The sequence below is a fragment of the Nasonia vitripennis genome, chromosome 2 (assembly GCF_009193385.2).
Source record: "Nasonia vitripennis strain AsymCx chromosome 2, Nvit_psr_1.1, whole genome shotgun sequence".
In the NCBI taxonomy this organism is placed as follows: Eukaryota; Metazoa; Arthropoda; class Insecta; order Hymenoptera; family Pteromalidae; genus Nasonia; species Nasonia vitripennis.
The window spans coordinates 18,221,879-18,240,371 of record NC_045758.1 but is presented as its reverse complement, the minus strand read 5'-3'; the positions used below and the strand labels follow the sequence as shown (position 1 = coordinate 18,240,371).

At 38.8% G+C, this 18,493-nt stretch overlaps 1 protein-coding gene across 5 annotated transcripts in view; it reads left to right on the top strand.

The window, feature by feature from the left end:
• Positions 1–5,297: 5,297 nt before the first annotated feature.
• The window catches only part of LOC100119391 (potassium channel subfamily T member 2), a 240,894-nt gene continuing 227,698 nt past the window's right edge, over positions 5,298–18,493 (top strand). For 2 of the 5 annotated variants that reach the window (XM_016989186.2, XM_016989185.2), the window contains exon 1: positions 5,298–8,220. In XM_016989186.2, coding sequence (XP_016844675.1) covers positions 7,892–8,220 — 329 coding nt within the window. In that variant the 5' untranslated portion in view covers positions 5,298–7,891. The remainder of the gene's footprint in view (positions 8,221–18,493) is intronic. The other 3 variants (XM_016989190.2, XM_016989187.2, XM_016989184.3) reach the window with 2 other exon arrangements.

The window sequence follows — 18,493 nt, the reverse complement described above, 5'->3', positions numbered from 1 at the left end:
TAGGCCTATATTTTCCCATTTCATTTTTTTCCCCAGCTTTGTATATTGGTATCACTTCAGCTGCCTTAAATATATCAGGCCAGATTGCCATTTCGATACATTGATTGATTACGTGGGCAAATCTACAATAATAGTAGCTATAGTTTTCAGTGCCTTTGCACTTATTTTATCAATACCATTGAACGCCAAACTAGATTAATAGCAATGAGACAAAATAGTATATACAAAATTTTAAGAAAACAAATACCAATAACTCCTGCCGAAGGAATCACTATACACAAATCTCAAGGCAGCACATTCAAAAATATAGTTGTTCATACATCCGGAAACCGTCGCATGTGCAGTAGATTACTTTATGTCGCTTTTAGCAGAGTGACTTCTCTTAACGGTTTATTCATTAAAGGACTATACATTCCTCCAAATACAAAACAAAGCGATAGCGAGATTTATTGTAATACCATCCCGAGTTTGACGGAGAAGGCTATCAACCAGATGGAAGATGTCCTGACAGAGCCACCTGCCACGGATAAGTATAAGGATTTGAAGACGAAAATGGTCGAGTGGTTCACGGAATCGGTCGGCGCGAGAGTGCGGAAGTTATTAGAAGGAGAGCAGATAGGCGACCGTAAGCCATCAGAATCTTTCCGTGCCTTGAAAGCGCACGCCACCGCGAACACTTCGGAGGAGTTCATACTCGAACTGTAGAAAACGCGCCTGCCCTCGCAATTGCAGACAGTTATGGCGGCTTCCAGCGAGACAGCGGTAGATAAAATTCTGAAACTGGCCGACACGGTCCATGAGATAACTCCCAGCAAACAGGTCAACGCGGTCAATAATATGTCGGGATTATTCGAACAAATTCAGAAGTTGACCATTCAAGTGAACGCGTTAACGCAAGACCGAAGTCGCTCCCGCGCAAGAGGAGCATCTCGTGCGGCTTGCAGCCGATCGTCCACACCTGCATCGGCGCGCGGCGAGCCGACGGAGTTGTGCTTTTATCACCGTCGCTTCAAGGAACGTGCAACGAAGTGCCGCAGTCCATGTACCTGGTCGGGAAACGACGCGCGTCGTCAGTGAATGCGGCAAGCATTGACGGATTAGCGCATCGCCGCATCTACGTTGAGAACTCTAATTCGCACAAGACATTCCTGGTTGATACCGGCGCCGATCTGCGTGTGTATCCACGATCGTGGCTTACGGACAAGCGGGAAAAGTGCGCGTACGAGTTGTTCGCCGCCAACGGTTCGACCATCGCGACTTACGGAAGTGTGCCGTTGACGTTGAACCTCGGCCTCCGCCGTGAGTTCATGTGGCCATTTATCGTCGCGGATGTGAGTTCCGCAATTATTGGCATTGACTTTTTATCTCATCACGGCTTGTTAATAGATGACAAAAATAAGTCGTTGATACACTGAGAGAAATTTATAGTAAATTTTACTATACTGGATAGGAAATTTTAATAAAAAGTTTGGTAATCCACTCACAGACTGACAGTCTAGTAATTTTTACTAAACTGTATAGTAAATTTTATAAAATTATAAATTTTACTATACTGAGTAGTAATTTTTACCCTGACTAAATTAAATATAAAAATGCACATAGTGGAAAAATTATTTTCAATTATTATATGGCTCTAAATTTTTATGGTTATGGAGGGTTACTCTTCTAACGCACTTCATTCAGAGAACATTATCGATTCACTCGCCGCAGTTGATTTTTAGAGACATTAAACTAACCTAGATACATTTCCTACAACTAAACGCTTAATTATTATACATATTCGCAATTCGCAGTACATATGCTTATACGCTCGCAATTGTTACAACAGGGTTGCTAAACGGACTTATATACTAACTGAGCTAACTTCTTACCGCTTGCGGGTTTTATTTCCCGTGCACCCCCTAGCGGCAGCACACAAAACAGTTTGACTTTATTTGAAACAGCACCGGCTTCAAACTGCTGCTCTGAAGTCGAGTCTTGCCATGATGCTTATTTTCAGGTGCTTCTTCTCGCGGCCGCCATGTTTGCTAAACGCGCATGCGCATAACGCGTCAATACGCATCAGTTCCGATTTTCAGATGAAAAGTACTATACGTTCTATTAAAAATTACTATACTGTCAGGTAAAAGTTCATACATTGGCGATTTTCACTATAGTTTCTGTTAATTTTTCCTATTGAGTATGGTAAATTTTATATGGAAGTTTAGTAAAAATTGATATAAATCTAGTAAAAAGGTCAGTTTTGTCAGTCTGTGACGAGATTACCAAACTTTCCAGTAAATTATCATGAACATATAGTAAAATTTACGTACTATTTCTCTCAGTGTAGATAACGTGACTGGTTTGTCATCGCGCGGGTTTCCAACCGGAGAAGAAGAACCGGGTATCAAAACAGTAGTAGGTGATAATTCTTCTATTTCATTGAAAATTATTTTTTAGTAAAGTAATAAATAAACTGATTTTGTGCTTACAACTAAGACGTACTGTCAAAATATACAGACGAGTCCGTTTATTTCAAATGATGCAAAAAAATTAATTATAAACGGAAGACGTATCAAAATATTGATTTCAAACGTAAAACAATATATTTCATTTCATAATTCATAGATTCATTAAATTTTTTATTTCTACGAATACTTATTTCAAAAACCACGTAATGGTAAAATACTATGTTTTAAATAAATATTTTGTATCACAAGAAATAATTAAAACATGGCTTATAAATAAATTAAACAAGCATGAAAAAAATTAAAAAAAAACTAAAAATGTTTCTCTTTCCAATTTAGATTGCGTTATTAAATCACACAAGTAAAAATACAAATTCTACAAAAAATAGAATCCAATTTAATCGTCATCGATCCAATCCAGTAGACGATATATTACAAAAATATACTTTGGAGCTTTCACATTTAAAAAAATTTAAATTATACCAGTTTACCTAAACTCACCCAACTAAAAATACTTAATAAAGATAGACTACATTTTCAATCGATTTTGAAGCTATATCAATCCCACTTTTTGTATTAAAACTCGATTGAAATCAATAGAATCGATAGGAGTCGATAAATTTCATTACGGAAAACAATAATTGAAATCCATATTCACTACCAGTAATTGATCTTTAGTAACTTTAATAGTCATTTTCCGTATATAATTCTATATACTTATATCGATTCTATCAATTTTAATCAAGTTCGAATGCAAAAAATAGAATTAAGATATAAATTCAAATTCGATTAAAAATTTAATCAACCTCTATTAACTGTTTCCAACAGAGCTACTATTTTCATTCAGGTTTTTCAGTTGTCTCACCCATCGTCTTTACGTGGGTTATTGGGTTAAGCAACTCGACACTAAAACCGAGTCCAACTCACCCCAAGGGCAGCCATAGGGTTAGTTGGGTTACTTTTTACAGCTTGCGAGTTTATCATTTAAACAACCTGTAACAGAACCGACAGCAATACTGTATAAGCATCAACAGGCATTACGAACGCGAACCGCGACCGTCAGCGGTCGTGCCTTATGCGCAAAACGCGAAGCGCGAGCGTTTAGCGTGCCTTGTATCGCTCCGCGATGCAAGGCGGCAAGCCATCGCGGCCGTGAGGCCGCGCGTGGCGCGCTAGTTTTTTCTGCGGTAATCAGTATTTTAGTTGACATTTTACGTTTATTTTATTATAATGGGTGTCTGTGTCTATTGATTTAACTTTATTATTTATTAATCGTCGTTAATTTTTATTAACTTTAGTTCGTGCGTAAATTAATATATCAGCTAGATCTGAAATTTTGTACGTAATAGATCTGTTTAGGTAAATGGTCAGCGCACTCGACTCTCATGCCGGAGCTCTCCAGGTTCGATTCCCGTCGCCGCAAAAAAAAATTTCATCTATTTCTTTCTTCCAAACAGCATAATAATAATAATCAATAAAAATAATAAATAATAAAGTAGTAACAGCACGAAGTACTTAAGAGGTGAAAAATATAGAACTAAGCGAAATTGAAATTAAATTTAAAAAAATTTGATTTCATCAAAAATTACTATCTTTGGATAGTAAAATCTAATATCTTAAAAGTCTGTTACCAATCCCAAATAGTAATTTCTACTATCAAATTTTTCTCAGTGTGGAAAATTCGATGCTTAAGTATATAATAACATCTCAATAAATCCGAGGGGACGTTATCAACAGATTAGAGAAAAATATCGATTTTGAAACTTATTTTTAGATATGGTAACATAAACCATAAATGATAGTTTCCGGAAACTCCGAATGTAGTATTCACTTAAATAATTCACGGCTCTTATATGAATCCGACTAGTCGCAAAAATAACAGGAAATCGCCGGGAAAAACGAGCTTATCTGAAAAGAAAAAGGCAAAACTTCATGTCACGATCATATGTAGTTTTATCAAAAGAGTCGCATGCAGAGCAGAATCGCGCGGGCTCATATTTTCCGTCGATCGTTGCACGTAGCAGTGTGTTATAAAAGCCCAAATGTGCGGAGCGTGGTAGCCTTGCACGCGAGCACGTGACAGAGCCGCCGTTGCAGTCGAATTTAGAGTTTTCCGCGCTTGGAGCCAACGCGCAGACTCGGCCGTGTGCGGCGCGTACGCGCTCTCTCCTCCGTCAGGGAATCGATGGCGCGCCGCTCCCGATTCATCCATTCACCCCTACGAAAGCTCGTACTTTTCTGGGCCAGCTGAACCTCTGTTCTGTATTAATCGTCGGCCGCAAGCTGGATCAGGCCAAAGTAGACGAGCCGCTCTTTCGTTCAAGGCCAGTCGGGCCTCAGGACTCGGCCAGTCTCTCCGCAGGATCAGATGGATATTTGGAATTTCTGCTGCAGACGATGAGATGAGAGCTGCGCAAGCTCGCTCCACTCTCTCGACGCGTTAAGGTCAGCTGAGACCGCACCAACACCGTTGCGCGCAAGCACACCGCGTTCCCGCCTTTTTCAAACTCTCTTTTATCCGCGAGCTCGAGCGATGCTCGCATGAATAATTCCGTGATATCAGCAAGAACGTCGCAAGTTCGATGGCTGCCGCGAGAAATCACAAATGCGGGGGTAAAAATTTTACGCGCACCGTGGGAGATGCGTCGATGCAAAATGCAAACGAAACTCGCTCCACCGAGTGCTGCATACGCCTTGACAACAGCGGCGCCACCACGTGCATGTGTGTGCGGAGGCAGTAGCAGAGCAGCAGCAACGGCAGTAAAGCGCGCGCACGTTGCCGTCTGCATGGTGCTGTCGGGAGAGGACAAAGAGGAGGCTACGCGCAGCTTCTCGCTTCTACGGTCGGGATAAAGACAGAGAGCTTTTGCGTGAGAAAGGAAAAAGCGAGACGGAGGAGTATAGCGGCGAGCGCGCGCGCGTCGCCGCGTAGAGGTACCGCATACTAGCTTGAGCACGGGAGCAGTAAGTATTCTCCACTCGATGTGCCAGTGACAAAAAGCCCGGGCTTCGCGATAGCGTACTCGACAGGCGGTCTCGCGGCCTATCAACCGTCGGAATGAGTTTCGAGTTCGCGGAGATCGACTGGCAGCTCGAGTTTCCTCGCCGCAGTCGGCTCCTCCTTCCGCAGCGGGATTACCGAGCTTCGTCGTTGATCCACCTCGAGAATCCTGCATAGACTATACGCGGATGCTGTGCACTATCGCACTTTAAACCTCGCATCCGCTTGAAGAAGGCTGAGAGTTTTATATACACAGACACACACACACACACACACACACACACACACAGACGGCGCAGCAGCTGCAGTCTAGATAGCTGGGAAACGCTGGCGGAACTCGTTGCTGCTCTAATGTGCATTTTAATGGAGCGAGCTGGAGCACGCCACTAGTGAATGCTACTCTCAACGGTCGGACAACTTTCGGCCTTCCGAGTGCTTCTCACGACTTACTTTTCTAGGGAAAAGAAGGTCCAAGTTATACACGCAGTCAGGTAAAACGAGGTGTGAAAAACAGGACCTATCGCTGACGCTGTTTATCGCATCGGTATCGAGCAACGACTATGCTCGAAGCAAGCTTATTAGCCGGGAGCCATTGGAAACATTATCTTTGTGTAGTTGAGCGTCTCTCCGGGAGCTAAGGCGATCGTCCCGGATTTCTCTCCCACTTAGGGGAATTGATTCCCACGGCGCGCAGTGGCACGCGGAGCTCGCCTGGCTCGCAGCAGCTTCCCCGCCTAATCGATCGGCGAACACCTAGTATCGCGATTGAAAAATGTATGGAAGGGGATATTGGAAGTGAACTGTGCAGAGGTGCCTTTGATTAATCTACGATGATGCCGAGCAAAGTCGCTGACGGTGACGCCGAAAACGGCTAACGACGCGTGGCGCACCATCATTCTCGCGAAGAAATCGCCTCGACCCTGACCCACATCCTCAGACCTACCGCTGCAAGTGTGTCGCGTGTCGCGAGAGGAGCAGCTGGTATACGATATAACACTGGGGTATTGGAATTTCGATGAATGCGAACCACGGCGTTCGTCGTGATTTTTGAGATACGCTGATAATCGCGCTCGCATCTCGGTTCGAGGTAGCGATAATTGAATCGTTCGTGATCGAGAATGCGTGTTGAGTGTCCCACGGCCAGCTTCCGAAACGACAGCCGCTGCCGCAATCACTGCTCAGCTCAGGTGTCGCTGCTAAACGTGCTCTCACAACGATAATTAATAGCGTCAGCGATGAACGATGTCTGCATTCGATTGCGCTACTCGAATAATCACTCGGTGCTGGAGGAGGCTTCAGCCACTTTTGAGGACGATGCGAACCGCTGCTGCACCGGGTGCGTGCGACAATGGCGATTCGGCAGCTGCACCCTATACCAGCACCGCCAGACGTCGCAGATATGGAGATGCCCAGGACAGTCCGCCTTATGCGGAAATACGAGTATCTAGTCCAGGAGCGTTGCTGCTATTGCTGCTGGCCTTGACGTGAATCGATGCTCGCCGCACCGCTGCCACTGCCGCTAGTGTACTAGCTCGTAGGGAGAGACAGAGAGCGGCAGCACGTTCGCGCCTTTTCCCCGCGCACACACAACGAGACGCCGCAGTCTGCGTGCAAACGCTCGTCGGGCATAAATAGCAGGCGGCCGCTTCATCTCACTGCCTCGCGGCTGCGGAGCCTCTTCCCCTGCGTTTCGTTGTTTTCGTTCTATTTTCTGTTCCCTTCTGTGTCGAAGTGCTGCTGAGCGGAGAGTAATGTGTGCAAGATGACGCAAACGTCGCTGTTGATTACCAAGTGCAGCTGAGGACAGCTGTTGGTGACGGTGATGACGTTGACGAAGAGTCGGTGGGTTCATAAAGTGCATCCTTGTACAGCAACAAGTTCGATTATAAATAGTGAGATTCGAGGATTTTTCACTCTTGTATAGATGACACAGAGGAGCCTTACGCTCGTTCCTGTACCGCGTAGATAGATAAAAGTTCAGAATTTCCCGTGCTCAGTGAAGCCAGCGAGCCAGGGTCTGTAGTTTGAAACTAGAATACGTAGGAATAATTGCGTAACGCGTTGTTACACAAAAAGTCAAAAAACGATATCACCAGCCGCATAATCGAGCAGGTAAAGACCGCCTTGATCGGGTGAATCCGTGTCAGCGACTGCTCCGCATCACTCAGCCGAGGCAGTAGGGTGGATAAGGAGGAGATAAGGCGCGCTGCGGCGGTGAGATGAATGAACACTGCGCCTCGGCAAGCGAGCGAATGAATGATTATCTTCGGTGCGCAGCGAGCAGAATTACGCCGTCACCATAGGTCCGTCAAGCTTGGACCTGTCGTCGCAGTGCAGCCGGCAGCAGCAGGGCCGACTGATCGGCACGCCCGCTCGGAGGAGGCCTGGCGCGGGCCTGGAGCGCCGAGGCTCTCCGGGCGGCTCCTCGGAGCCGCTCTTGGACATGGGCACTAACTGCGACTGGGACTACGAGGCGCTGAACGCAGGCTCCGCGGGAGTTACCCCCACGTCAACGCCGCCCAGCAACATCAACAACATCATCGACAACGTTCGGGACCAGCAGCAGCCGCAGGACACAGGCGGGAACAATGGCGGTATCACGACGAAGACTCACTCGGCTCCGCGGGTCTACTTCCAGGCGGAAAACCTGGCGTCGACAAGGCGGCGCAGCAGCTGCCGATTCCTGGGACCCCCGACCTCCTACCGTAGGAGGAGCCGGAGCATGAGTGCCTGGAGCGACCTGTCACGCTCCTCCATCAGATTCGACGAGAGGTGAGCCGAGATATTTTTCCGAGTAGTTGTTGCTTTGTCGAGGGCTCTGTGATGTATTCTTCTTGGCCGACTTTCCGCGTTAGAAGATGTAATCGCGTTCGCAGGGGTAGCTGAGTATGCCGCTGTGCCGAAGCGTATAAGCGGTAGTTTGTAAAGCGATGCGCCGCGGAGATTGTGCGATAAATCACAGATGCGAATATTAGGTTTTTGTTTGGTGGTGAATCGGGCGAGCGAACGCGCACGCGGTTTTGCCCCTCTCGGCTTTTTCTCCTGCACGAGCGATTCTTCTTCTTTCGTACGCGGTGATTGAATCATCGCAGAAGCATTATTCGTTTTCAACATGTCCATAAATCCCGATAGCCCACACGTGACAATTGATACTTTTCGACAGAAATGAACGACGTTCATTGTTTCGGGAGAAATCGATGTAGCTTTATTCATCGTTATACTGCGCTTTGATGACGTCCGTTAAAATAAGGTCGAATGATAGGATTCATAAATTTCATCTCGTGCCATTCTTGTTAAATCGCGTTATGATATGAAATATACGTAGAATAGAATGCACGGATGGTGCGGGAACAGTCATTTGTTCATTCAATGTGATAGAATATGAATAGAATATAACTGCTGAAACAACCATACCAGTTAATTTTACCGACATTTATCCCTATATAAAAAAGTCATGACCGGATGAAGTGAAGCCAAGAATGCGTCAATATGATTGGCTCATGTAGTGCGCATGCGTCAAAAGTATCGTTAGAATTTTTTGATTTGTTTTTGATTTCTAAAATTGATTTTAATATTAAAAATGTAATATAATACTATAATACATATCAAATTATAATTTGTGTATTTGTAATATTCTAGAGACATTCTACTCTCGAGACTATTCTTTTCTCGAGACATAACCTTAAAATTTTAAAAGGAAGTTGGCGACAAAACCGCGGCAATTTTGAAATTTATATGAGCGCGAAATGAATCATATATTGTAAAGTTTGATATATTTCCGTGATAGAAAACAAATATTAAAAATATCAATCAAGTATTTATATTCCATTTAATAAGTTAATGAAATTATAGTCTACTACAGTGCGCGCAGCGCACTGCGCCAAGTCTAGTATTATAAATAAATGACAGCTCTTGTAGGCATGAAAATAAAAGAAATAAAAATTAGATAATCAATAATGTAGAAAGTATAGCACCTTGAAAATAGAAAAAATATGCAATAATGTATAAATTCGTTTAATTGTTGCATACTGAGTGTCAATTTCTCTCGTATAATGGAAAGATTTTTCAAGATTTCACTACATATATCTTAAAAGCCCTATGCTTTAATGGCTGAATTAATCATCAAACAAGTGTAGAAGTGAAAATATTCAAGATTTTTCTGGTCGTTGTCTTCGTTTACGTCCATGTTTAAATCTCTTTATGCGACCGTTACATTAGCCCAAGCGCGACAAAGGCAACGGAATTTCATCGCAGCATGATGCGTTGCCTTGTCCGTGTAGCCGTACGTGTAACGAAATGTACCATCAATTCAATTTTCAATATCGTAAGTTGCACAGGTTCGCAAAACAGAACGCGTGGATGTATATATGTATGCGCGCATGAATAGATCGATGAAAATGGACGAGCTTTCGCAGGCTTTACCCCGGGGAAATTGATTCGCTTGTCGGATGGTGTATGCACGTGGCGTAACCGGATTTATGTGGCCCAGCTGAGTAACAGCTAACAATCTGGTGATTCTTACATAATTTTTGAAAAAAGTGCTTGCTCGAGATTTTCCTCGCAGCTTTAAAGTCCTAGTACCCTTTAATAATAATACTCTATGTAGAGCTCGGATGAGCTTAGGCTTTTCGTGCACACGTCGTTATAGACCGTATACGGCATAGTCTTACCTAAGCCGCGAAATTGAGCTGGCATGCAAACTTCAAGCAGAGTTTGCCGAGCAGTGATGTTCTAGAGATGAGAGTTCATCTATAGATGAGTAATTCTTTTGATCAGACTTCAATCTCTAAGAAAAATGTAGTTCAAGAAGAAATTAATTTAATCAGACGTATCAAAAATAATTCACTGGTCTAAGTATACAAATAAGGTTCAGTAAAGCAATATCATGTAATCTATTTAATTCTGCATAAACTGACTTTATTTAAACAACACAGCCGAGTTCGTACTACAGAGTTATTACTGAAACTAGTAACAAAAGAGCAAAATATAATTGTGACACTTTTTAGAGAATTTATAATAATACACTGAATAAACTTTATGTGAACAAAATAGAGAAAGCTTGTTGTGCCGCTGATATGTTGGCTGGTCTGCGGTTCTTGAAGAAGTGAGGCCCTGTGCCTCTGCGTCTCTGCTGGGGGGCGCCGCGTCGGTGGTGGGTCGGGTGCAATAAAACCCAGGTAGCAACCCTCAGACCTCTGCCCCGCTCTTGTACAGCAATAAGCTGTGTGTGTGTGCGTATCGTTGTATGCGCGAGTATTTTCTCAACAATATATATACACACACGCACACACACACACTAACAAGGAAAGGTACCCAACCCGAACTCACCGATTTTGATGATTTTCATATATGTTGTAGAACATAAAAAAATAAGAGACACGTATTTTTTTTTATCGGCTAATTTTCACTTTTAAGGGGTAAAAACCTCCCCTAAAGTTAACCCCCAAAAAGCGTTTTTTTTAAATATCTCGGCTTAAAATTAATATTTTTCAATGAAACAAATTGGAGGTTATTTCTTACAAAAAGAGCAAGTATTTCATGGTGATTTGAAGAGTAAGAGTAGCATCCCCTATTTTTTAGGGGTTGAAAACATATATTTTTTGGCATAATTTTATAATAAAAATGTTTAAACCGACTAAAAAAAATTGGAAAAAATGTTTAAACATCCTTAATAACAAAATTTAGTTGACGTCTTTCGGTGTTTTCATAAATATTACCCTTATGGGGGTAAACCACCCCTAACACAAAATAACTGTAAATATGTAATTCAATACATAATATTTCGTAGAAAGTTTGTATATAGAGGTTTTCGAGGTCGCTGATTACAAATCTGTTATCAGATTTTGAAAATTCAAAATGGCGGAACCAATAGGACGGAAATATCGAAAAAAAATTTTATATAATAAAAAAGTTTTAAACGACTAAAAAAATTGGAAAAAATTTGTAAACATCTATAATAAACAAATTAAGTTTTTCGATTTTTTCATAGATACTACCCTTTAGGGGGTAAACCACCCCTAACACAAAATAACTATAAGTATACTTCAATCCATAATATTTTGTAGAAGGTTTGTATATAAGGGTTTTCGAGATCGCTCTTTGCAAATCTGATATCAGATTTTGAAAATTCAAAATGGCGGAACCAATGTGGTGGACGAAAATGTCGAAAAAAAATTTTAACTTTCATAAAAACTTGTTATAAATGTGTTATCTTTGTAGCCTGTACATGTGAACTAAAGAGCCTTAAACCCTAAACCCCTAAAGAACAAATAGGCTAAATGGTTGTGCTTTTTAACCAAACCACCTCAAATTCCTAAATTTGTAAACAAGAAAATTCTGTGTGTGAAGCAGTTTTATAATTTCCGTAGAAATTGTTATCAGAATGTTATTGAAATTCCTTTATTGTAAATTCAACTTATAATGTATTTTTGTTTATAATATTAGAGTATAATAATAATCTACAATCTTTTATCTTTTGCCATAGTGCATTTTTTGTATTGAGCATAAAATATATTATTTTACGATGTTTTTACAATAATGGTAGTCCTCATAAAAGTGTTTAAAGCACAATGCTTTTTTGCACCAACCACATCGTACAATTGCAATGTTTGTGCACCCTTCTATTTCACAATGTGTTGCACAAGACTTTCCAAAACTGAAATCTATAGGATTATCAAATTTATCTGGTTTTTCATTGCCGTAACCGCTTTTATACCAGGAATATTTAAACAAATCTATATATCTCGGTGAAGACAGTTGGTTGTGAACCAATGATTGAAGATTAATTATATTATTTCTCACATGTAAATTCATATCATGATCCATTAACATTACATTATCAGAAAATGTTCGGACAAAGTTTTTCCAAATACGGAATCCATAGACATCAAGTGGTTGTATTTTTCCTGTGGTTCCAGTTGGAATTTTTTTATGTTAATAATTTTATTTTGTGGCATTGTTTCTTCTATAACTTTGTCACAATGACCACTCCAAGAATCAAGTAATAGTATTGAGTGATGGCCTACATAGGGATAAAATATTTTTTCCAACCAGATTTTGAAGTGATCTGCAATTAAACGACTTACTAATTAACTGATCAACGATATTACAATGTAAAAATTGTTATTAGTTCCCTTACTTGTTGTTAATTTTCCAGATTTGGATGCTTCCACGTACACGTTTTCTGGTCTAAATATGTTTTGTTCTACAATAGGGCCAAACTTGCCACTTGGTTCCTTTAAAACAAGAAATAGCGGTGACAACAGTTGTCCAGTAGCTGATATTAGTGGCTGTATAGTATAACTATGCGTTGTTGCTGAAATTGACTGTACCAGACATTGCACTTGCTTTTCTCCTTCTACTGCTAATGTTCTTCCAGAATGCATTTCTAGCTGAAATCCGCTCTGATCTGTATTATACAAATTTTCGAGTCCAATCCTTGGTATACACGATTTAACGTCATCGATAAATGCTTCAGCTTTAGCCGTAAGTTCTGCACTACTTTCTAGTGTTTTTCTTGTTATGAACTTATTTATTTTCCTAGAAACTATTCGGTGTGCTTGCTTAAATTTGAGTAACCAATGTTTAGAAGCTTTGAATCTAATATCATCAAAACCAATTTCTTTTTTAGCTTGTAAGGCCCATCGAATTATATCTTCATCATGGATAATTGAACCACTGTCGAGAGCTGCTTGAAAATTATCCAGGGTATACTGACAAATTTGTGCTACTTTTTCTCTATACGTGCCACCTTTATTAATTGAATGAGCCCAACGACGTAGCTGACTAATAGATGATACTTTTTTGAATCTGTTTTGCACTGTTTTGAGACTTAAATTTTGCTTCGTTTTGCTACTTCTCCAAAATTCTACAGCTCTTTTTTTGTATTCAAAATCTAGTTCTTCATTATCTGCTGTACATTGATTTGTTGGTGCTATATCCGAATCAGGAAAATGATGTTGCACTTCATCTTCAATTATTTCCACATTATGGTCTTTATACTCTTCTTGAAAATCCAAAGAGTCATCAGTAATCATTTCTACATCGTTGAAATCATGTATTGCATCTATTAAAATTTCTTTTATTTTTTCGGCCAACTCTGTTTCGTGATAATTCGTGACACTATCTGGTATGTTTAACGCTTGAAAGTATGCTAATAATAAGTTTAGAACGTTTAACGGATTAATTTTCATTTTTCAATCTAAAATGAAAACAAGCGGTAAAATTTATACAAGCTGTGTTTTTGCATGTAAGGCACGACTGCTACATTTCTACCAGAATAAAACGAGTGAATGTAAATTGAATCAAATCATTAATTTATGCATTGGAGAAGAATTCTCGTTCCACTTTGTGATGTTCGGAAAACTCTATTTTTGGTTTTATTCAACTTTTATTCACTTTGAAATTGAATAATGTAAATCTATATAAAATCACTAAAGAAAATTTTCTACAACTGTATGATACCACTGACAAACAAAAAGACGTACTATTCGTACTTTCCGGCATCGAACTAGAATACCCACAAAACTCACTCACTGCCTAAAAAATAACACAGGCAGCTGAGGTAAACACTCGATGAAAACAATCTAAAAAAAGAACATACTGATTCGCACATATTGTCAACAACTTTTATGAGTGAAAGACATTTATCTGTGGAATTATCATTGAATGTACGATAACATTCATTAAACTAATGAATGCATATAAAATTCCCTTTCAATAACAACGTGTTTTTTAATTGCAAATGAAGTTCGAGTATTAATATTCTTTTATGTATTTTTACCAATAACAAAAATTATCATAGTAATATAATAATAATAATAATAATAATAAGAATAAGCATAATTGCAATAGCAATAATAACAGTAATACTGATGATAGCAATGATAATGAAAAATAATAATAATAATTAGAATAATATTTATTATTAAATTTAGATTTTTTGATAAATTCATTAAATCGTATCAAATAGTATTATTATGGAATTCCAGACTGTAAATATTTTACTATAGATACAATAATCATTACTTCGAGAATTCATCTAAAAAACGTTTGGCTTACGAAATAATTGTAACAATGAAAAACTCCCAAGTTTGACAACATTAAATTTTATTACAAAACGCAAAAGAGTTTGATAAACTAATTTTATTAACCTATGTTTTTTCATTTGCAAAAAAGTGTGGACTTTTTGAATTTATAAAATTATATAATTATGCAATTTATGAAATACTTTATAATTTATGAAATTACTTTTGAAATTATGCTAATTTATAAAAGCAGAAAAATAAATAATCTTTGATTGAAACATAAAACGAGACGTTATTTGTTACATACAAAATGATAGAATAAAATATCGGTAATATGTCTATACTCGTGTCTACGGTAAAGCATAGGCCTTCGGCTTGTCTGGAGGTTAGGGGTTTGGAGTCGTTTGGTTAAAATGCACAACCATTTAGCCTATTTGTTCTTTAGGGGTTAGGGTTTAAGGCTCTTTAGTTCACATGTACAGGCTACAAAGATCACACATTTGTAAACAAGTTTTTTTGAAAGTTAAAATTTTTTTTCGATATTTCCGTCCACCATATTGGATCCGCCATTTTGAATTTTCAAAATCTGATAACAGATTTGTAATCAGCGACCTCGAAAACCTCTATATACAAACCTTCTACAAAATATTATGGATTGAAGTATACTTATAGTTATTTTGTGTTAAGGGTGGTTTACCCCCCTAAGGGGAAGTATCTATGAAAAAACCGAGAAACTTAATTTGTTTATTATAGATGTTTACAAATTTTTTCCAAATTTTTTAGTCGTTTAAAACTTTTTTATTATATAAAATTTTTTTTCGATATTTCCGTCCGCCATATTGGATCCGTCATTTTGAATTTTCAAAATCTGATAACAGATTTGTAATCAGCGACCTCGAAAACCTCTATATACAAACTTTCTACGAAATATTATGTATTGAATTACATATTTACAGTTATTTTGTGTTAGGGGTGGTTTACCCCCTTAGGGGTAATATTTATGAAAACACCGAAAGACGTCAACTAAATTTTGTTATTAAGGATGTTTAAACATTTTTTCCAATTTTTTTTAGTCGGTTTAAACATTTTTATTATAAAATTATGCCAAAAAATATATGTTTTCAACCCCTAAAAAATAGGGGATGCTACCCTTACTCTTCAAATCACCATGAAATACTTGCTCTTTTTGTAAGAAATAACCTCCAATTTGTTTCATTGAAAAATATTAATTTTAAGCCGAGATATTTAAAAAAAACGCTTTTTGGGGGTTAACTTTAGGGGAGGTTTTTACCCCTTAAAAGTGAAAATTAGCCGATAAAAAAAAATACGTGTCTCTTATTTTTTTATGTTCTACAACATATATGAAAATCATCAAAATCGGTGAGTTCGGGTTGGGTACCTTTCCTTGTAAGTTTCTCTCCGTTTCGCCATTATTTGGCTTAGCTTTTCGCTGAAATTTATTGACTTTTCGTGTGCTTTCGTGCGTTCCATTCACATTTCACCACCTACATTTTTCTCAAGTCGCACACTAGGAGAGATAGCTCTAAATTTCTGTCAATCAAAGCTTCTGCGCGCTTCTGGCATATTTTTCTATAAGAGCGATCTCAGTTCATAAAAAGCTTACCACTTGTTTCTTCACATTTGAGGAAAGTAAATGAAGAAAACGTATTGCATAATATAACTGCTCGTAGAGATTACTCTATTAAATTCCTATAGTTTAAAATGAATTGCAGTTCACCAGGAACAATACGCAAAACAATTATCCTGGTATTATTGATATTTTAAAGATCGGTGTAGAAAGTATCCGTGTAGAAAAATACGTTTGTGTAGGGTTTTTATGTGTACAGTTTGTTCGGTGTCTTTTAATTTCCGTAGTCCAAATAAAAAATGCTACTCCACTAGCATTTATTTTTTTTTTTTGTTATATACTGTATTTTGTAAAAAACGTATTTCTATAGATCCTGAATTACAATATCTTTGCAATTTCAACAGCAAACGATAAACTCTAGTACGATTTGACTAAAATTTCTAATATAGAGCCTCTCATAAACGCCGGCATTCGCCTGAATTTGAACCAATCTGTGTCAATGACCTTAGCTACTTTGTCTCTCTGCAAGCAACTAAGAGTAGCAAAATGCTGAACTTAATGAAAATTTGCCGTCTACGGTCTTAAACTTTACTACAACTACTAAAGTTGCTTCTTCATTTTCCTCGGCTTGAAGACTAGTTACGTAGTTTCGCTCTATCATATTGCTGCAGGGAATGAGCGTTTTTGCAAAATTACTTGCACATTTTGCTGGAGGCAGGTACAGGCTCTCCTTGTTTGTAGCATCATGAAACTTTTAGCCAGGAAATGCACAACAGTTAAGATGTTTTTTGGGATACTTTATTTCTGAATAGTTTTGGCCTAAAAGATGTATTATGATTTAAAAGCCTTCGTATAGAATTTAAAACATTACAAGAAGACACTATGAAAATTAAACAGATTCTAAAATCTACGATGATTTTTATATACAACCAGGAGAACAATTTTTTGATTAATATTATTTTTTGCGTTCTTCAATGTAAATTCTTTTCAAATGTAGCTTATATTGAGAAAGAAAAACAGTTAAGTAGGAAAAGTTTTTAAATACTTAAATAAATACTTGCTGGTTTAGTATCTGTTAAAGGCAAAAAGTTTAAACAAATATAAACGATGTTCTTATTTGTTCTTTTTCCAATCTAGATTATGTTACGTGATACAAACCTAATAATTTTAAATAATAATAATAAAAACCTCTGTTGTTATCTTATCGGGCGTATTAGGTATATGCTTTCTGCCTAGTTGCGTTTAACAGCTTTTTGGAAAAGCAAACGAGCACTACGATTAGAAGTCCTATTAAATCCTAGCATTACCATGCGCTATGCGCATGCTAGCGTGGTTTTCTTAGATCAACGCTTGAAAGCACGAGGAGTCTGAAAGGTGGCAAAATCGCAATAAGCAGTAAAAATTTACACTGCTGTCTTGTGAGGTATAAAATTCGCACTGCAACGTAACACTTCTTCTATTTCCAATCCCCTCTATTCTCCAATCTCATCCGTCCTTCCCCTTTAGTCACCTTCGCATGTGCACAACGATGAACCAAGACACATAGACGCAGAAAATTCAAGGTACACGTGGGTTGCGCAGCAGTATTCTATGGATCGCTTCGTTCACGCAAGAAAGTCGCTCTGAGCTTCATCTCTCCCTCCACGCTATTCAGGAAACGACCCACTGACCTTATACCGTGCGTTTGACTGTTCGGTCGCTTCTGCTTTCTTTCATTGCTTAGCGAGCGATAATCCCTTGCGCGCGTTATATAACGATTTCGCAGGGGGCTTAGCGGCGTCCATTCGCTGCAGCAGAACAAAATAAGAAGGACGTCAGTCTGCGCGTATGCATTGTAGCGCTGCTTAATGTTGCTGTCCCTCTCATCGGTGTTTTGTGTACAGTGTAAAGAGTAATACTTTTTATTTTTCGCCGCAAAGACTAGCACTTTTCACATCTTTGCCGCGAAGACTAGGACTTTTCACGACAATGCTTGCGATTTCGGGACTTTATGCTTAAACAATTGATGATATTTATGAACGCCAAAGTGGTACATAGTAAAATTCGCATGCAAAGAGTCAGCTCGTACAAAAGTTATAAAATTATCATAAGTTTTTCTCATACTACAAAAAGCATTAGTTTGAGCCATGAAACGTGCTACTTTTCGCCGCGAAAAGTGAAAAGTGCTAGTCTTCGACGCGAGTTCTGAAATCTACTACTCGTCGTAGGGACCGACGATATATACTGATATAAATAAACCAAACAGAATGTACTATAAATGTCGCAATCAAAAGTTAACGTTTTTAATATTTTGTTATCACATTATAAAAAATTTCTTTCAAAATGTAATTGAAATTTTCTAAACACACGTAGAAACAATTTTACATTCATATACTTTGAAATTAATTTGTATACGAGTTTGAAAACATAGTTAGCCGGGTTATCAAACTCT